Source organism: Cherax quadricarinatus, chromosome 100 (assembly GCF_038502225.1).
Source record: "Cherax quadricarinatus isolate ZL_2023a chromosome 100, ASM3850222v1, whole genome shotgun sequence".
Lineage (NCBI taxonomy): Eukaryota > Metazoa > Arthropoda > Malacostraca > Decapoda > Parastacidae > Cherax > Cherax quadricarinatus.
Window position 1 is genome coordinate 1926663 of NC_091391.1, and position 21566 is coordinate 1948228.

At 40.4% G+C, this 21566-nt stretch overlaps 1 protein-coding gene across 3 annotated transcripts in view; it reads left to right on the forward strand.

Annotated features, from left to right (window-relative positions):
- LOC128704667 (nuclear factor related to kappa-B-binding protein) overlaps window positions 1-21566 on the forward strand; it is a 65934-nt gene that overhangs the window by 18090 nt on the left and 26278 nt on the right. For all 3 annotated transcript variants that reach the window (XM_053799801.2, XM_053799799.2, XM_053799802.2), the window contains exons 7-20: window positions 59-381; window positions 1009-1287; window positions 2951-3183; window positions 4716-4845; window positions 6412-6606; window positions 7483-7613; window positions 10424-10663; window positions 10983-11128; window positions 12046-12174; window positions 13259-13426; window positions 13822-13993; window positions 18242-18408; window positions 19412-19550; window positions 20669-20760. In XM_053799801.2, coding sequence (XP_053655776.1) covers window positions 59-381; window positions 1009-1287; window positions 2951-3183; window positions 4716-4845; window positions 6412-6606; window positions 7483-7613; window positions 10424-10663; window positions 10983-11128; window positions 12046-12174; window positions 13259-13426; window positions 13822-13993; window positions 18242-18408; window positions 19412-19550; window positions 20669-20760 — 2544 coding nt within the window. The remainder of the gene's footprint in view (window positions 1-58; window positions 382-1008; window positions 1288-2950; window positions 3184-4715; window positions 4846-6411; window positions 6607-7482; window positions 7614-10423; window positions 10664-10982; window positions 11129-12045; window positions 12175-13258; window positions 13427-13821; window positions 13994-18241; window positions 18409-19411; window positions 19551-20668; window positions 20761-21566) is intronic.

Sequence of the window (21566 nt, forward strand, 5' to 3'; positions counted from 1 at the left end):
GAAGGTAATGTATAGTATTTTTTGTGATTTTTTTTAACTATTCTTTATAATGTTTTAGGCTTCGGTTGACCTGGACACTCGGGGCATAACACTTCAAGATATTATATCTCGAGCGCAAATCCAGATGAAACGGCCTCCACAAAGAGCTATTATGTCTCCTCTGACACTTGAAAAACCCAAGAAAAAAATTAAAGTAAAAAAAGAATCTTCATCCATACTGGTCTCTTCCAATCACTTGGATCTTCCCATGACCATAAAAACTGAGCTTGCGAGCGATTCAGAATCTTCGTCCTCTTCGTCTTCGTCCTCGTCGGTCAGTGACTCTGAAGAAATTGAAATAAAGAAGGAAGCGCCAGTTGTCTCTCCATCCATTAAAAAGAGGTATAGTAAAGTACGGTACTAGTTTCTTGAGGATTTTATAGATTTTATTGTTTCAACAAACTGGCCATATCATACGGAGGCAGGGTGACCTGAAAAAAAAAAAGTTTTTCTTTTCGGGTCACCAGTATAAATTACTAAATTTAAAAAGAAAAACGAAAGTTTTTCTTTTTAAATTTAGTAATGTTTACAGAAGGGGGTTACTTGCCCCTTGCTCCCGGCATTTTAGTCGACTCTTATGACATGCATGGCTTATGGAGGAAGAATTCTGTTCCACTTCCCCATGGAGATATAGAATTGTTTGACCAGATGCATTTCATGAGTATTGTGATTGTATGAATAATGGTGAAAGGCATTCTTTTTTTGGGGTCACTCTGCCTCAGTGGGAGACAGCCAGCGTGTTAAAAAAAATAAAAGCACTTGGAACAAAAAATTTTTCACTCTGGTTCTTTTTCATAATGTAATGCCACTTTTTTTTCTGTGACCTTATTGCATACAGTATTTTTGTCTATTGTTTTCAAACTAAGATTGATTTGTTATTGGCTGGATTTTATTAAATTTGTTTAAGACTGTATATTGTGTAGTGATGTGCTGTGTTATAGTGTTCCTTGCATGTTGGTTACTATATAGGATTGGTGCTAAAGGTGTTAAGATCAAGTTAGAACCTTTGGAATCTTCAACTCCGAGCGAAGATATTGATATTGGAGGACTTGGAGTGGAGCCTTTGGTGAAGGAAGAGGAGGATCAGCATCAACAGCAGCAGCAGCACCAGCAGCAGCATCATCAGCAACAGCAACAACAGCAGCAGCAACAGCTTAAACTGGAGATCAAGGAGGAACCAATGGAGGATCAAGTAACTGCTGCAATAGAAACGTCATCCGAGTTAACAGCAGCACTTGAGAGTATCGGGTAAGTGAACTTTTGAAGAATTAAACACTTGAACAGTATTTGGCAGTCTTCAATAATAATAATAATATTATTATTAATAATAATAATAATAATAATAATAATGTCTGAGGGCAGTGTGTGCTGTAAATATTATGCAGAGAATTTGTAGTGTGGAAATTAGGAGGTGGTGTGGAGTTACTGAAAGTATTCATCAGAGGGCTGAAGAGGGGTTGTTGAGGTGGTTTGGTCATTTAGAGAGAATGGAACAAAGTAGAATGACGTGGAGAGCGTATAAATCAGTAGGGGAAGGATGGCAGGGTAGGGGTCATCCTAGGAAAGGTTGGAGGGAGGGGGTAAAGGAGGTTTTGTGGGTGAGGGGCTTTGCTTTGACTTCCAGCAAGTGTGTGTGTGAGTGTGTCAGGAGTGAACAGAGACGAATGGTTTTTAGGACCTAACAAGCTGTTGGAGTGTGAGCAGGGCAATATTTTGTGAAGGGATTCAGGGAAACCGATTAGCTGGACTTTAGTCCTGGAAATGAGAAGTACAATGCCTGCACTTTAAAGGAGGGGTTTGGGACATTGGCAGTTTGGAGGGACGTCTAAACTGTCATATCTGAGCACCTCTGCAAAGACAGTGATTATGTATGAGTGATGGTGAAAGTGTTGAATGATGAAAGTTTTTTCTTTCTGTTTGGGTTTTTCTTTCCCACCTGACTCGGTGGGAAACGGCTGACGTGTTTAAAAAAAAAAAAAAAAATATGCAAGTGTAGTGTAACCAGAGTATAAGTAGAGGTAACAAGACGTACCTGAAATCTTGCATGTTTATGAGACAGAAAAAAAGACGCCAGCAATCCTGCCATCATGTAAAACAATTACAGGCTTCCATTTTACACTCACTTGACAGGACGGTAGTACCTTCCTGGGCAGTTGCTGTCAACAAACCTACTACCTAGGACTTGCACACTTGTGTCAGCAATATTCCTGATATCTGCTGGTAGCAGGGTGAATTGTCTTGGACCATGGATGTTGACACAATGTTCTATTATTGTGTCCATAGCTTTCCCTGCTTTTCACTGTGTCTTATTTACACTTGTAGTCTTGTCTTTCACTCATTCTTGCAACACATTTCATTCCTCATTACTGTATAAAAATATAACCACCACTTTTCTTGGATGTATCTTTCCTCTTTCATTCTGTGAATTACCTTAGCCTGAATACACAAGAACTATCTGCTAATTCACCTACATATTCATAATTATCTAAATTTTTACTTTCCCCCTACTCTGCTTCTTTCCATTATGCCTTCTACTTTTACCTTCACACAGACTACTCCATATCTCTAATAAAATAAAAAAAAGGTGGGATTGATTTACACTTTGCTCTCCAGTAACTTTGTCAACCACAATGACTTGACAAAGTTCCTGGAGAGTGAAATGTTGCCACAGTAAAATGTCACATTAGTTGCACTTGTGTCATTTTACCTAAAATATTGTTGTAATTCTACCAACATTATTACTGATTATAATTTTACATAATAGAATAATGCAAATATTGTACAGCTTATACATCAATAGAAAATGGATAGATTTAAAAACTCCTGGAAAATAGTTAAAATTCTTTGCAGGATTTACATTTTGCATGCATGTTACTGGCAGTAAGAATAAAGACATTGTATTCCTCTGCAGTGCTTGTATTGCTCCTGAGCTGACTCAAGAGACCCACATCTGCTTCTTCAGCCTCATCAGAGATATTATATGTTCTACCGGGGAGCAGAGGATGACTCGAGCCCAGCTAGAGTCTAGTATCAGAGTGTGGCAGGAGTCTGCTATCTCTCCGCTCAATGAGTGGTACTCTCTTGTGCCATCTTGGGTTAATATTCTCCCCTCTGCAATTAATTTTCTTTGTGGACATTTTACAGGCAAGTATTGTAAATGTAGGAATGTGCATGTGTATACTTACCCATATAGAGTCTTTGTTCTTAATCCGGTCTCCCTAACTTTCCACATGCCAGATTCACTTCTCCTATGGTTAGGTTTCTTGGCTTTGTTTGATTGCTGGGTGTTCTGGAAACTTCACATTGCCTCCCTGAGAGCAACTTGCCATAACCAGCTGAACCTCCTTTAAACCCTTCCTTATCCTGTGAGGCTGATAGATGAACTCTCCTTCGTCTTCACTCTGCCCGAATCCTATTGAAACTCGATGGAGCTTATTGTGCTTGCTCTTTAAACAATATATGGAGCCTGCCTTCATCACTCTTCCTGACCATGCTGAGGCTGGAGAAATATTTCCTGACATCCTTGTGGCTCATCTGTGTCTTCATCTTCCAGCTTTGTCCCCAGGTACTTGTTTCTCACCTCTCAAACAGCATATCAGCTCCTCTTGTGTGTTTTCTATTCTGTTATATCTTCCCTGGTTCTTCTGTCTTCCAGTGTCGTTAGATCCAGTTCCTTTAGCCACTCCTTGTAGCTTATACCCCTTAGCTCTGGAACAAGCTTCATAGCATACTTCTGCACTTTCTTCAGTTTCTTAACATGATTTTTCAGGTGTTGGTTCCATGATGCTGCTGCAGACTCCAAGATGGGCCTGACATATGTTTTTTGAAAGGCTCAGAATGATTCTTTTGTTAAGATTCCTGAAGACCACTCTTATATTTGCCAGACAAGCAAGTGCAGGGGAGATGTGCAAGACACTGCAAGGATAACAGTGAGTGCAAGGGAGGTATGCAAGACTGCAGTGATACCACTGAGTGCAAGGGAGATTTCATGTCCTTGAATAAAGTTCAGTAATCCACATCTTAGGAAGGCCTGGTAGAGTGACTGATACACAAATAACCCGCACCTAGAAGAGAGGAGCTTATGACGACGTTTCCTCCTCTTACTACCTCCCCATTTCTACTTCCTTCCGCCGCCGCTGCTGCTGCTGCTGCTGCTGCTGCTGCTGCTGCTGCTGCTGCTGCTGCTTCTGCTTCTGCTTCTGCTTCTGCTTCTGCTTCTAACAGAGTTGTAGATGCGTGGAACAGTCTTCCCAGTGGGGTGATAGAGGCTAGGACCTTGGGTAGCTTTGGCTGCCTTGGTGGGAATCGGCCAGTGTGATAATAAATAATAATAAATATTTTTTTTTTTTTTTTTTTTTTTTTTAACAAGTCGGCCGTCTCCCACCTTCCTGCTCTCCTTTTCATTAGCATGACTTCGTAAATGGTTCAAGTCAGACCAAAACGTCGTCGTAAGCTCCTCTTCTAGGTGCGAGCTATTTGTGTATTGTTCCAGTCACGGTATTGTACCTTTTTTTGTTATTTAGAGTGACTGATATATACAAAGGCCTTTTGCACATAAAGGTTCTCTTTACAGTTTGCAGTTAATACATAAAATCTAGATAAGGCCGGTTGTACTGGAAGACTAACATGTAGATAAAGTACATAGAATGAAGAGAAGAAATTATTTATTATTACAGATGTACAACCTGCCGACTTTGTACCTTACATAGAATACAAGAGTATGCTCCGAGTATACCAGTGGATTGGTGCCGGACGAGACAGTGATGGACACTTAGAGCCTCTTGCTCAGTTTTGGCTGGCTAATAAGTGAGTATTAAATATATTTGATTTATTTTTAGCTTTAATAAATACAGAACCAGCATAATGTAATTACTGATGAAGGGAGACCACAAGCAAAGCTTTCCTTTTGTTGTTACAAATAGGTATACAGTGGACCCCCGGTTAACGATATTTTTTCACTCCATAAGTATGTTCAGGTGCCAGTACTGACCGAATTTATTCCCATAAGGAATATTGTGAAGTAGATTAGTCCATTTCAGACCCCCAAACATACACATACAAACGCACTTACATAAATACACTTACATAATTGGTCGCATTCGGAGGTGATCGTTATGCGGGGGTCCACTGTATTATCTAACTTCATAATGTAATTACTTGATACACAACCCGCACACAGGAGAAAGAAGCTTATGACAGCATTTTGGCCTGACGGACCACTAACTAGTCACTCTAGTCGGTGGTTCAAGTCGGACCACTGTCTAGTGTCTAGTCATTGGTCCAAGTTTTTATAAGTTTCTCCTCCTACATGTGGGTTATTTGTGTATTGTTCCAGTCATGGTATTGTGTCTTTTTATTCTTTTCTACCTGTTTGAAAGTGGAGTCCCCCCCCTCATTTTTTTTTTTTTAGAGCAGATTGTCTGATATTTCAGGCTAGTTGTCTGTATTACAAACAAAATTTATGCATAATTGTTTGAGATTTTTGCATGTGGATGACTTTGTGATATATTGTGAGGTGAATAGATGTTGGTTTTGATTCTCGTAGTAGCAGTGTTAAGAAATACGTAGCCCGGAACCTAACCTGCTGTATAAGTGGGGCCCTACAGTAGCCCAGAACCTAACCTGCTGTATAAGTGGGGCCCTATAGTAGCCCAGAACCTAACCTGCTGTATAAGTGGGGCCCTACAGTAGCCCAGAACCTAACCTGCTGTATAAGTGGGGCCCTACAGTAGCCCAGAACCTAACCTGCTGTATAAGTGGGGCCCTATAGTAGCCATAAGTGGGACCCTACAGAACCTAACCTGCTGTATAAGGGGGGCCCTATAGTAGCCTAGAACCTAACCTGCTGTATAAGTGGGGCCCTATAGTAGCCTAGAACCTAACCTGCTGTATAAGTGGGGCCCTACAGTAGCCTAGAACCTAACCTGCTGTATAAGTGGGGCCCTACAGTAGCCCAGAACCTAACCTGCTGTATAAGTGGGGCCCTATAGTAGCCCAGAACCTAACCTGCTGTATAAGTGGGGCCCTATAGTAGCCCAGAACCTAACCTGCTGTATAAGTGGGGCCCTACAGTAGCCCAGAACCTAACCTGCTGTATAAGTGGGGCCCTACAGTAGCCCAGAACCTAACCTGCTGTATAAGGGGGGCCCTATAGTAGCCCAGAACCTAACCTGCTGTATAAGTGGGGCCCTATAGTAGCCCAGAACCTAACCTGCTGTATAAGTGGGGCCCTACAGTAGCCCAGAACCTAACCTGCTGTATAAGTGGGGCCCACCTGTAGTTTAAGTATTCCCAGTAAGGATATCACTATTATTGTAGTGCTTTTTTAATTATAACAAATGGGCAATTCAGTGGCACTTTTCACTCTTGCAGATCATCTATGAGTAGTGAGTGGATAGAAGATGACATTTTAGGATCTAGGTTAGAAAATGAGGAGAGCGACATCATTCCACCCCCAAGATGCTATACTTCATGGACAGTGCAGCCTGCCACGGACTCTGAGAAGGACATGTATCGAGCACAAGAGAAACTCAGATATGAAAAGCCACACAAAGCATATACATTCAGGTAAGACCAGTGCAAGTTGTACTGTAGTTTACAGGAGGGAAGTACAGCGCCTGCACTCTGAGGATGACGCAGTTTTGAGGGCTATCTGAACTATGAGAGAGGTTTGCAGTCTCTGTCGTGCAACTCTGTACTCTGTATCTGGTCTTCTTTGCCCCTTCTCCAGTCTTCTTGACTATTTGTTGTGGTTGATTTGAAGTATTCACTTATCATTTAATCATTATCTTGCCCTTCTGGCAAGATTGTGATTGAATGAGTGATGATGAGTGTGTTTTATTTTTTAGTGGGTCACCTTTCTTCAGGAGAGATAGCTTATGTGTTAAAAGAAATAAGATTCACCAATTCCTGATTTTATGAAGAATGTTTTTTTGGTAAACAATATAACAAGCGCAGATGTTCCTCGACTTAAAGTGGTTCGACTTAGGATTTTTCAGCTTTACTGTGGTGCAAAAGGCAGTTACTTTAAAGACAAAGCCTAAGATAATTACCCAGTAGAGGTAAGCAAGTCCATAACCTTTATACATTTTTTACTTTTCAATACTGGTATTTAGTTACAAGGATTATTTGTTTATTTACTCATTTGGTGATAGTAGTTATTTACTTACTTATTTTGCATATACAGCCTCTCCTCGCTTAGCAATGTACTCATTTACCGACATCTCGGACTTACAACGGGCTCTCCAACCAGTATGCATACCTAAATAATGTATATTAGAGTTGATTTCCTCTTATTCTGTTTATTACAATATACAATACACTACTATATAAACATTTAAAAATATACCAGAAATGTTATGAATGGTGCAAAGGTGACATTAAAACAATATCAAAGATGGGTGACACACCTGTATACTCATATTGAGATGTTTTTCTCTTCAGGATGCATGGGTATGAAAGTGTGGTTGGTCCGGTCAAGGGTATTTATACCCAGCAGACAGGACTGAACAAAGCTAGAGGTCATTCCTTGTTAGTTCCTGACAGACCTGCGTATGTTACAATCCTCTCTCTTGGTAAGTATATGCTTGACCTTTGAGTACATTTGATATTGCTTAATTCAGTGCTGTATTTTAGATAAATGGCTTGATAAATCAAGATGTAACATCATTGATTGGTGGCCTCATTTGAAAATATTATATATTGATTTAATATGTTCTGCTAATTTGGTTCCTGATATCTTCTAACACCTCACTGAATTGTCTTCATGTTTGAGACATGAATGGCCACAATATTGAGTTTCAGCCCTTGCATGTCTGTTAAGAAATGTTTTTTAGGCATGAGGCATATTTCTGATGTATTCTTGTGTATTGACGTGATGAAGTTAGTGATGTACAAAACACCTTCTCAGTTATGGGACCTTGTAAAGCTTTTTTTTTTTTTTCATTTTAATTTGTCACTCCTGTCTCCACTACTCGCCTCTAATTCAAATTCAAAGTTTATTTCCACATGATACATTGTTTATACAGAAATTGGTGACATTTGAATGCATGTAGAAAGCGCATTGTTATGTTCTAGTAAGCTCTTCTTTGCCACAGTCTGACAGCCATTGCAAGTGTTGCATGCAGGTAGCAGCTGGGGCCCATGCAACCCCCCACCACACCAGTTCTCATCTGTCTTTTGTTATATGTGGTAATGTCCTTTACCTCAGTCTCTGATGCTTGTGCCATTGCTCTGTTTGGCTAGTCCTCTTGATTGTCTTCTGGGTTGTTCCAGCCCTTTGTGCTATCCAGTATTATTTTTGGCCAACAGTCATAAACCTACAAAACCATACCATGTCCGTGGTATGGTTTGTTTGCAATTGTGTCATTACGATTTCGTGAGTCATAAACCTACTTGGATTTTGTGATGTGAATTTCTTGCAAGACAGCTACTTCTTGCAAGACAGCTGCTGAATGAATGTTGGTGAATCATTCTACATTGATGGAAGATTGCTGGCATGTTTAAAAAATTGTATTTTCATTTTGTTTTAATAAATTAAAAGTATTTTCCCAATATCTTCCATTCAGTATCATACTTATTTAACACACTGGCTGTCTCCCACTGAGGTAGGGTGACCCAAAAAAGAAACACTTTCACCATCATTCACACTATCACTCTCTTGCCAGAGGCACACACATACAGCAGTTAAGATGTCACTTTAAACAGAAAATATTCCAAACCCCTCCAAGAGACAAAGTATAATATTGAGTGAAGTATTTACCATGAATGCTGTTTACTGGAACTGATGTTTTCACAGTTGTAAATAATCCCACTTTGAAAGGGTGAGTCTGCATTGGTAAGTAATTGGTTCCAGAATACTTATTTAAAGTTGGATGATTGTTAGTCTGGGGCATGGTGTATATATATTCTTCATATTTATTTACATTCATTTCTGGTAAATTTCTTGGTACATTGACAGTAACATGGAAAGGATAAGAACTAGAGCTTGCACAGGCTACTGGGTTCCCTATACGATCTTGTGATTAAGATGCAGTTGAGGCTATCGTTAATTTGTCCAGGTTTCGTGTTTGGAGTTACCTTATAACCTTCTGTAGTTTAGTTGAGATACTATACTAAGCTGGCTGTGTCAGGGCTGCAAGAGCGAGTCTTCTGGAGGTGGAAAAGGCAGTACAGTAGAACCTCGGTAGGCGAACAGCTCCCTACTCAAACAAAGCTCAGCACTTGACCGAACAAACATGACCTGTCAGAACTTCACTGTGAACTATTTTGTGTTTCTTATCATTTTTTGGTGTTTTTTATATTGTATAAAGAAGTCACCATGGGGCCTACAAAGATTAGAGGTAACAACCATCCAAAAAGAAAATTAGTTGCAAAGAATTTGTTCGATACTCAGACGGATTGGCACTCGAACAGCCTTCTGGAATGAATTACATTCAAGTACCAAGCGTGCGTGAGCGTGTTAGATAGGAGTGAATGGAGACGAATGGTACTTGGGACCTGACGATCTGTTGGAGTGTGAGCAGGGTAATATTTAGTGAAGGGATTCAGGGAAACCGGTTATTTTCATATAGTCGGACTTGAGTCCTGGAAATGGGAAGTACAATGCCTGCACTTTAAAGGAGGGGTTTGGGATATTGGCAGTTTGGAGGGATATGTTGTGTATCTTTATACGTATATGCTTCTAAACTGTTGTATTCTGAGCACCTCTGCAAAAACAGTGATAATGTGTGAGTGTGGTGAAAGTGTTGAATGATGATGAAAGTATTTTCTTTTTGGGGATTTTCTTTCTTTTTTGGGTCACCCTGCCTCTGTGGGAGACGGCCGACTTGTTAAAAAAAAAAAAAAAAAAAAAAACCAAGGTTTCACTGTACCTTCACTATTAAGAATGGATGGTGATGTTGCATAGGAAGGATGATCTAAATTGTGATGTCAGCACACTTTTGGAAAGACAGCGATTGAATGAATGATGGTGAATGTATGTTTTTCTTTGGGTCACCCTGGAGGTTATTCCGGGGATCAACGCCCCCGCGGCCCGGTCCACGACCAGGCCTCCTGTCTTGGTAGATTACACAAATAACCAGCACATAGGAAAAAGAAACGTATGACGATGTTATGGTTTGACTTGGACCGAAACACCATCACGCAGTGCTCCAAGTCAAACCGAAATATCATTATAAGATTCTTTCTCCTGCATGCAAGTTGTTTGTTTATTGTTGCAGGAGCAGTATCGTGCCTTTTTATTCCTTATCGGCAGGAAATGACAGCCAAGGTGAAAAAATAAAAGTTTTCCATATTTCATATGTTAATGCTTTACGTATCCTAGTAGAGCGAAATGTTGCATGTGCAGATGTTGCTTTTAACCACTTCTTCGTGCATTTTGCAGTTCGTGATGCTGTTGCTAGGTTACCTAATGGGGAAGGCACACGGTCAGATATCTGTGAGCTGTTGAAAGAATCTCAGTATTTGGCTCCTTTAATCAATTCAACGGCAGAAAATAATCTCAATAGCGTTGTGTCTGGGGCACTGGACAGACTCCACTATGAAAATGATCCGTGCGTCAAATATGACACCCCACGTAAGCTCTGGATTTATCTGCATCGCAACCGAAATGAGGAGGAATTCGGTAAGGACATAATTTTTTGTTTTATAAATTTTTAATCTTGGAGAAAAGTTCAGATGTTTAGTTTTTAATTATTAGTATAATGAAAATTAAGTATCAGGAAGGATAGAATGTAAATCTGAACTTGGTGTATTGGTAATGAAAATTAAATATCGGAAAGGATAGAATGTAAATCTGAACTTGGTATATTGGCAATGAAAATTAAATATCGGAAAGGATAGAATGTTAGTCTGAACTTGGTATATTGGTAATGAAAATTAAATATCGGAAAGGATAGAATAAGGCTGAGCTCAGTGTATTTCTATACTAATTTTATTTTCAGAACGAATGCATCACTTGAATGGACCTGGTGGTAATAAAATAAAGAAACCGGCTCCTAGGAGACAGAGTAGAGCAAAGGCTAAGGATCCTCTCAATATGAAGGGTCCTCCCAATGTTGCTCTGGAACCCACATCTTCTCCCACTAAGGTATTGTTGTTAAAATTCTTAGAAGTGAACAGATGAAAAAATTTAAGCACTAATTTTTGAAGGAGGGATGGAGATGTGTTGCAGGTTTTGAACTGTAGTATCAGCAAGCTTCTGGCAAGACAGTGATGGAGTGTAGATGAATGGTTCAGAGATCCGACACGTTGATAAATTAGACACACATGCCGTATTCTGTTCAAGATTTATGGACTGACCACATCGACTCAAGGTTGAGGGACTGATTACCTCATTCTCCTCCTATTCTTCAAGTTTTTCCTATGTTTGGACTGATGAAGCCACTGTGTGGCGAAACGTTTCCTTAATAAAGATACCCAAGAGTTGCACATGTGTCTAATTTATAACAATGATGGAGTGAGTGATGATGAAAGTTTTTCCTTTTTTTTTTGGGGTCGCATTGCCTCGGTGGGAAATGGCTGGTGTTTTAAAATTTATTTATTTATTTTTAGCGCACTGGCTGTCTCCCAGCAAGGCAGGGTGTCCCAAAAAAGAAAAATCCCTTTCACTATCATTCACACACTATCACTCTTTACAGAGGTGCACAAATACAACAGTTTAGATGTCATTCTAAAGAGCAAATATCCCACCTCCAGGACTCAAAAAAAAAAAAAACTATGTAAAATAAAAGTTATAAAACATTGTATGAATTAAAGAATTTATCAGAGTTGCCAGAGGATGATGTTAGAATATTATAATTTTCATATATTTTGTGCAATTCTTTACCCCCACGGAAGGTACCTTGACGCTGGTGAGGGGCTTTTGATCTAGGGAATTGGATCTTTGCTCCAGTTCCCTGAATTACACCCGAGTACCTTGCACATCCCCCCCCCCACTGGTGCTGTATAATCCTATGGGTTTAGCTCTTCCCCGATTATAATAATAATAATGTGTGATTCTTTCAGGTTGAAAGTGCTCAAGTGAAACTTAAGCCTGAAGAAGTTGCAGCTTTAACAAAATTAAAGCCCGAGAGCCCGGTGAAGTTGGAAGCAATAAATTCTGCAAGTGTCGGGAAGGCGGTTACGTCTGTGAGAGTGAGTTACTTCCTTATCTTTACTACCCTTATTTACTTAGCTTCTCATTATCCCAGTATGTGAGCTTTCTAGCTTACAAATGACTTACTGCGGTACGGGTGGGGACTGAACTCATTGTGAGTCATGAAACGCCAGACTGACGCGTTCAATTCCAGCCTGTACCGTGGTTTGTGTCATAACGATTTCGTGAATTACAGATGCCTTGGATGGGTGCTCCTCGACTTTGCGATGGTGCAGACTTAAGATAATTACCCAGCATGAAGGCAGCAAGTATATAACTTCATTTTTTTTACTTTTCAATGCTGGTATTTAGTTACGGTAATTATTTGTTTATTTACTTAATCGGTAGCAGTAGTTATTTCCTTTTTCCAACAAACCAGCTGTATCCCACCAAGGCAGGGTGGCCCAAAAAGAAAAACAAAAGTTTCTCTTTTTAACTTCAGTAATATATACAGGAGAAGGAGTTAATAGCTCCTTGCTCCCCGTAGTTATTTATTTATTGTATATTCATATGCAGCTTAGAATATTTTTAACTTACAATGGGTTTGTCAGAACATAACCCCATTGTAAGCCGAGGAAAACCTGTATGTGGGCTTCCTGGCGTAGGAATGTTTAAAAAAAGAGACAAATTAAATATAATGTGATTTTTTTTTCTTGAAACCATTTTCTTATTGTGTAGGTGAGGAATAACGGATTTAAATTAGATAAATTTAGATTTACAGTGATTGTGTATGAGTGAGGTGAAAGTGTTGAATGATGATGAAAATTTTTTTGGGGGGGAATTTTCTTTCTTTTTGGGTTGCCCTGCCTCAGTGCGAGACAGCTGACATGTTGAAAAAAAAAAAATAGATTTGAAAAGGACGTAGGTCAGTACTGATTTTCAGAGTTGTCAATGTGTGGAATCATCTTCCAGGATGACCCTCCAAGCTGGAACATCCTCACCCCTCTAGAATGCCAGCACTGTACTTTCCACCTCCAGGACTCAGATCTAGCTAGCTGGTTTCTCAGAATCCCTTCGTAAGTGTTACCTTGCTCACACTCCAACAGCACGTCAGGTAATAACATGTCTTGTTTTCACCCTTAGGTTGGCGGAGTGAGAGGTTCAGTAGGCGCAAGCAGTGTGCAGACAATTCAGGTTTCTACTGCAGGAGGTGTACAGACCATCAAGGTAGCTCTTCCACCAGGAGCCCAGACAATTACCAAGGTTACACCTCAGGCTCTAACAAAGGTGCCAACATCTACTATTGCCAAGGTATTATTGCACCTTGAGATACATTTGAATTTACTGCTTTTTGATAAGTAAGACACATGTTCAACACTAGGCATCAGTGTTACACATGCCTGTTGCAAGTTTCTTCAGTCAAATATGCGTGTCATAAGAAGTGATTAAAATGCCGGGAGCAAGGTGCTACTAAACCCTTCTCCTGTATAAATTAATAAATTTAAAATAAAAACTTTAGTTTTTCTTTTTAGGTCACCCTGCCTCGGTGGGATACGGCTGGTGTGTTAAAACAAAAACTATACATACATGTCTTTCTCCACATCTTATTGGTATCACCAGACCATTTTTCACAATAAGTTATGAAATAGTCTTCTCTATATTATTTTTTTAATTATAGGCCTTGTATTATTCCTTCTTGATCTCAGGTTGGAAGTCCAACTATCAACAGAGTACCGACTCAGGCTCTGGGTAAAGCTGGGAACACAGCCATTAAAGGCGTAAGTTTACAACAGTCAGTACTACAGTCACCTGTGTCTGGACCTACAATATCACCAGAGTCATTACTGAGCACACAACAAATCACAAGCTTGCCTTCAGGTATAAATTTAAATGTTTTAACCTAAAAGAATATATCTTTGTGTTCAGGCTCCATGATTCAGTAATATGAATAACAGTTTGTCAATGTAACCACTATAGCATCAGTAATAGATTGTTAGATAAGTTTTTATGCAGTGAGACACATGAATAACTTAAGTGTACTGAACACTTATCAGTGCTCAACAATATTATACTTGGAGACAAAAACACAGGTTAATTCATGTGCGTACTGTATTTTGACCCCCTTCCGGGATCTCTTCTGCTGAAGAGATCTTGGTGGTCGGAATATACAGATCAATCAGCCTCCTGTGTTTCCGTCTCCATGTGGGTAATTGTTGAGCAGTTAGCCTTACATTTAGTCTCCTGCTGACCTGCCTTCCCATTGGTGGCATGTTGTGCAGGCTACATCTAATTTAAGGTTTTTAGGTGTTTCCTCAAATATGTTAGGCATGCTAGTGGTAAGATTGCTGTAATAGTTCATGGAACCTTAAGGCATTCAGTTGACAGTCACTCAACAGGTCACTTGCCCCCAACCCCAATGATTCCAGGCATCTCTCCTACCCTGCCTTCTTTTTTCCCATTTGTCTAATTTCCTGGTCTCCTTCCCGGAGCACTACTAACTCCCCACAACTTGCCTGGTTTCCAGAAGTTTCTCAAAATTAGGTAAAATGGACAGTAGGTTTTCAGTTAAAACAGAAATGGTTATGATAAGTTTTATTATATTAACAGTTAATTTCCGTGGGGTGTTCGATGAACCACATCTGTCATCTCTCTTTATTAGCTGTGTCTTGCTGTGCTTTCATCTCTCCCCCTTATCAGCTGTGTCTTGCTATGTTGTCATCTCTCCTTATCTGTGTTTTGCTATGCTGTCATCTCTCCCCTTATCAACTGTCTTACTTTGCTTTCATCTTCCACCCCCCTTATTAGCTGTGTCTTGCTATGCTGTCATCTCTCCTTATCAGCTGTGCCTTGCTATCTGTTCTGAAAGGAGCAGGAGACTTGTGCAGTACTCACCTATACATGTGGTCACAGGGGTCAAGTCTTAGCTCCTGTCCTGCCTCTCAACTTGTAACTTACTAGATTCACTCGCATCTAGCCTCATGGGTCCCGTCATACCTGCTTTTAAAACTGTGTATGGAGCCTGTCTCCACACTTCTTCAAGAACATTCCACTTCCCAACCATTCTGAGACTGAAGAGACACTTTGTGGTATCCTCGTTTCTTCAACTTCAGCTATATCCTCGTTTCTTCAACTTCAGCTATATCCTCGTTTCTTCAACTTCAGCTATATCCTCGTTTCTTCAACTTCAGCTATATCCTCGTTTCTTCAACTTCAGCTATATCCTCGTTTCTTCAACTTCAGCTATATCCTCGTTTCTTCAACTTCAGCTATATCCTCGTTTCTTCAACTTCAGCTATATCCTCCAAGTACTCATTTCCCACCTCTCAAACAGGTTGTTACTGTCAGTTCCTCTGAGTATTTTATGTTATGATGTCTTCCCTGGTTCTTGTGTCCTCCATGGTTGTTAGATTAATAATATTGGTAGAATTGCCAACAAAATGTTAGGTAAAAAGACACAGATGCAACTAATGTGACATTTTAGCGGCTTGACAAAACTCCTGGAGATAGAAGCATTGCCACAATAAAATGTCACACTACACTTGTGTCCATTTATCTAACATCATTAGATTCAGCAATGGGAGAACACTTGCTGGATGAAAACTGTTCATACAGTTTACTACTGGTATAGTGTTACAGAGATTGTTCCTGCAGGCAGCTATTGATATTAGTGAATCATGGAACTTTATCACAAAAAGGTTTCGGGATATTAGTAGTTTGGAGGGATATGTTGTGTATCTTCATACGTATATGCTTCTAAACTGTTGTATTCTGAGCACCTCTGTGAAAACAGTGATTATGTGTGAGTGAGGTGAAAGTGTTGAATGATGATGAAAGTATTTTCTTTTTGGGTCACCCTGCCTCGGTGGGTCACCCTGCCTCGGTGGGTCACCCTGCCTCGGTGGGTCACCCTGCCTCGGTGGGTCACCCTGCCTCGGTGGGTCACCCTGCCTCGGTGGGTCACCCTGCCTCGGTGGGTCACCCTGCCTCGGTGGGTCACCCTGCCTCGGTGGGTCACCCTGCCTCGGTGGGTCACCCTGCCTCGGTGGGTCACCCTGCCTCGGTGGGTCACCCTGCCTCGGTGGGAGACGGCCGACTTGTTAAAAAAAAAAAAAAAAAAGGTTGTCCATACTACAAAACTATATTTTACCTCTACTTATTATTTATCATCAGCATCAGCAGGAAAAGAGGGACTACAAATGTATAAATTCAAGGATTATGTGGAGTAAAATAAAGATTGGATGTGAAAAGTGGGTTATAGTAAGCGTGTATGCACCTGGAGAAGAGAGAAGTGTAGAGGAGAGAGAGAGATTCTGGGAAATGTTGAGTGAATGCGTGGGGAGTTTTGAATCAAGTGTGAGAGTAATGGTGGTTGGGGATTTCAATGCTAAAGTGGGTAAAAATGTTATAGAGGGAGTAGTAGGTAAATTTGGGGTGCCAGGGGTAAATGTAAATGAGGAGCCTTTAATTGAGCTATGTGTAGAAAGAAATTTGGTAATAAGTAATACATATTTTATGAAAAAGAGGATAAATAAATATACAAGGTATGATGTAGCACGTAATGAAAGTAGTTTGTTAGATTATGTATTGGTGGATAAAAGGTTGATGGGTAGGCTCCAGGATGTACATGTTTATAGAGGGGCAACTGATATATCAGATCATTATTTAGTTGTAGCTACAGTTAGAGTAAGAGGTAGATGGGAAAAGAGGAAGGTGGCAACAACAAGTAAGAGGGAGGTGAAAGTGTATAAACTAAGGGAGGAGGAAGTTCGGGCGAGATATAAGCGACTTTTGGCAGAAAGGTGGGCTAGTGCAAAGATGAGTAGTGGGGGGGTTGAAGAGGGTTGGAATAGTTTTAAAAATGCAGTATTAGAATGTGGGGCAGAAGTTTGTGGTTATAGGAGGGTGGGGGCAGGAGGAAAGAGGAGTGATTGGTGGAATGATGAAGTAAAGGGTGTGATAAAAGAGAAAAAGGTAGCTTACGAGAGGTTTTTACAAAGCAGAAGTGTTATAAGAAGAGCGGAGTATATGGAGAGTAAAAGAAAGGTGAAGAGAGTGGTGAGAGAGTGCAAAAGGAGAGCAGATGAAAGAGTGGGAGAGGCACTGTCAAGAAATTTTAATGAAAATAAGAAAAAATTTTGGAGTGAGTTAAACAAGTTAAGAAAGCCTAGGGAAAGTATGGATTTGTCAGTTAAAAACAGAGTAGGGGAGTTAGTAGATGGGGAGAGGGAGGTATTAGGTAGATGGCGAGAATATTTTGAGGAACTTTTAAATGTTAAGGAAGAAAGGGAGGCGGTAATTTCATGCACTGGCCAGGGAGGTATACCATCTTTTAGGAGTGAAGAAGAGCAGAATGTAAGTGTGGTGGAGGTACGTGAGGCATTACGTAGAATGAAAGGGGGTAAAGCAGCTGGAACTGATGGGATCATGACAGAAATGTTAAAAGCAGGGGGGGATATAGTGTTGGAGTGGTTGGTACTTTTGTTTAACAAATGTATGAAAGAGGGAAAGGTACCTAGGGATTGGCGGAGAGCATGTATAGTCCCTTTATATAAAGGGAAAGGGGACAAAAGAGATTGTAAAAATTATAGAGGAAATTATAGTTTTGTGGGCTAGGGGCTTGGACTTCCAGCAAGCGCGCATGAGCGTGTTAGATAGGAGTGAATGGAGGCGAATGATACTTGGGACCTGATGATCTGTTGGAGTGTGAGCAGGGTAATATTTAGTGAAGGGATTCAGGGAAACCGGTTATTTTCATATAGTCGGACTTGAGTCCTGGAGGGGTTTGGGATATTGGCAGTTTGGAGGGATATGTTGTGTATCTTTATATGTATATGCTTCTGAACTGTTGTATTCTGAGCACCTCTGCAAAAGCAGTGATAATGTGTGAGTGTGGTGAAAGTGTTGAATGATGATGAAAGTATTTTCCTTTTGGGGATTTTCTTTCTTTTTTGGGTCACCCTGCCTCGGTGGGAGACGGCCGACTTGTTGGAAAAAAAAAAAATTATATATATATATATGAGGATGCATGGTATAGCTAACATATTTATGGAATGTGCAGTGATATTAAATAAAGAATATTTTTTGTAAGCACGGTATATTTTAGTTTGTTTTTTGGCTGTAACATAGGTACTTTAGGTCAGGGGAAGAACCGTGCTCCAGTGGTAACATTAACCACTAGAGAAGCAGCCAGACTTCCAGCACCATCAGTGTCACAAACAAGACCAGGTGCTGCCTCAGCCACTGCCTCTCCAGCCAACCAGCAGCATGCTACACAGACTGTTCTTGCTTCACAAGTACGTCATTCTGAAGATTCTTTAAGAACTACAGAACGGGTGGGGGTTGAACCCATGGTGATTGAGTTGTAAAACTCCAGGCCAGTGGATTTTAAAATTCACTCACCATAGGTTGAAACCCTACCTGTTCCATGGTTTGTTTGCAATAGTGTTACATGTTTTTATGAGTCCTGAAGATCCTTCATATTTATATTCCCTCCTAGTTTTATTTTGTGTGAGCATGGTCACATTTTCTGAAGGGATTCAGGGAACCATTTAGCTGGACTTGAGTCCTGGAGGTGGGAAGTACAATGCCTGTGCTCTGAAGGATGGGTTTGGAATATTTGCCGTTTGGAGTGACACATAAACAGTCGTATCTCTGCACCTCTGGTAAGACGGTGGTGTGAATGACGGTGAAAGTGTTCCTTTTTCGGGTCGCTCTGCCTTGGTGGGAAACAGCCAGCGTGTTAAAAAAAAAGATGACAGGAAGGGTGGAGATGTTGCAATTTGGATGGTCATTAAATTGTTATATCTACTCATTTCTGTCAAGACAGCTATTGAATGTATGATTGTGTAAGTGTTTCCTTGTCTTTTGGGGGTCACCCTTGCCATGGTGGGAGACAGCTGGCATGTTAAAAATATGTTGTGTATCTTTATACGTATATGCTTCTAAACTGTTGTGTTCTGAGCGCCTCTGCAAAAACAGTGATTATGTGTGAGTGTGGTGAAAGTGTTGAATAATGATGAAAGTATTTACTTTTGGGGGATTTTCTTTCTTTTTGGGTCACCCTGCCTCGGTGGGAGACGGCCGACTTGTTGAGAAAAAAAAAACTGTAATGATAATGGTCTTTATCATTATCATTACAGTACTTAATGTCAGTATGGAATTATCCTTTGAATTGTAGTCTAATGCGCATTTTCATTGTAGTACATCTTTATCATGATAAATTACTGTATATGAAAACTGTTATCTCATTCTATATTTCTTTGGTTGAATGGGGGTTTATAATTTATAATTTTTTAGGTCACAACAGCTGGTGTTGCAGCTGCCAAACTTTCAAATGCTGCAACAGTAGTCAACATGAGCACTGCTGCACAGAAGTCAAATCTGTTTTCCCTGGGTGGTATTAAGTTGCTACAAGCAGCCCCACAGCAACTTGGAGGTATGTTATATACAGTGGACCCCCACCTAACGATATTATTTCAATCCAGAAGTCTGTTTGGGTGCCGTTATAGACCGAATTTGTTCCCATAAGGAATATTGTGAATTAGATTAGTCCGTTTCAGACCCCCAAAAATACACCTACAAAAGCACTTACAAAAATACACTTACATAATTGGTCGAGTTGAGAGCTGATCGTTAGGCGGGGGTCCACTGTACAGGCGCTTCTCGACTTACGATATTTCAACTTTACAGTGGTGCAAAAGCAATTAATTTGGAGATGAAACTTAAGATAATTACCCAGCATGAAGGTGGCAAGTCCATAACTTGCATTCATTTATTTTATTCTCAATAGTTACAGTAATTTTTGCTTATTTACCTATTCATTGGCAGTAGCTATATATTTACTTATTTAGTATTTCATATCCATATTCGAATTATGATATTTTTGACTTACGATGAGTTCATCAAAATGTAACTCCATTGCAAGTCAAGGAACATCTGTATAATTTTTTTTTATGTTAATAATAATTCATGTTAGCACTAAACCCATGTGGGTCATTCAGCACAAGAAGTGGTGGAGGCTTGATCCTCCATCTGCTTAGTGAAGGACAGACAGGCTTCCTGTTTGTACTCGCCTATATGCTCTTTTATAGTTAAGAGGGAGATTCTCTCCATCATACCTTTGATGAGTTTCAAGAGTTTTTCAACTAGAGTCCAGCCATGGCCAGATAGAGGGTCAGTGGGTGACCCATAGTGATGATTGTGGTAGATAGAGACAAGATTGTTTTTGTTGTGATTGTAAGGTTAATGGACAATTTGTTAACCAGCAGACTTTGTCGGTTATTTCTATATCTAAGCAGCGGATTTTAGCCTGTATTTCTGAAGTCTCTTAAATTGATGAGTTATTACATAACCTTTATAATGGTCAGCCTTGTGACTGATACTTACTGATGTGAGAGTGGCCAAGTCCTGCTGATGTGGCAGACATCTTGGTCAGATTAATTAAAAAGAAAAATGGTTTTGGTCTCACTTTTATTCCTACCAATCACACAAGGGACTTCTGGAATCTTTAAGTTTTTGCTATTTATTTTTTTACTGGTGTACACATTCTTGCAGGTAAGGGTGGATCAAATTCATCAGTAGTCAACTCCATAACTAAATTGCAGACATTAATGGTCGATGGGAAAGTGTTGATGCAAGGAGGAAAGGTAAGAACCTACCTACCTACCTATCTCTCTCTCTTTCTCTTTCTCTCTCTCTTTCTCTCTTTCTCTCTTTCTCTCTCTCTTTCTCTCTTTCTCTCTCTCTTTCTCTCTTTCTCTCTTTCTCTCTCTCTTTCTCTCTCTCTTTCTCTCTCTCTTTCTCTCTCTCTCTCCCTCTCTGTCTCTCCCTCTCTGTCTCTCCCTCTCTGTCTCTCCCTCTCTGTCTCTCCCTCTCTGTCTCTCCCTCTCTGTCTCTCCCTCTCTGTCTCTCCCTCTCTGTGTCTCTCCCTCTCTGTGTCTCTCCCTCTCTGTGTCTCTCCCTCTCTGTGTCTCTCCCTCTCTGTGTCTCTCCCTCTCTGTGTCTCTCCCTCTCTGTGTCTCTCTCTCTGTGTCTCCCTCTCTGTGTCTCTCTCTCTGTGTCTCTCTGTGTCTCTCTCTCTGTGTCTCTCTCTCTGTGTCTCTCTCTCTGTGTCTCTCTCTCTGTGTCTCTCTCTCTGTGTCTCTCTCTCTGTGTCTCTCTCTCTGTGTCTCTCTCTGTGTCTCTCTCTCTGTGTCTCTCTCTCTGTCTCTCCCTCTCTGTCTCTCCCTCTCTCTGTGTCTCTGTCTCTGTCTCTCCCTCTCTGTCTCTCCCTCTCTCTGTGTCTCTCTCTCTGTCTCTCCAGTTCTTTGTTTTTCTCTCTAAGCTAACACCCAGGTACCTACTTACTGCTACATGAATAGGGGCAGCAGGTTGTAAGATAACTAACATCCAGGTACTTACTTGCTGCTAGGTGAATAGGGGCAGCAGGTGTAAGGAAACATGCCCACCATAT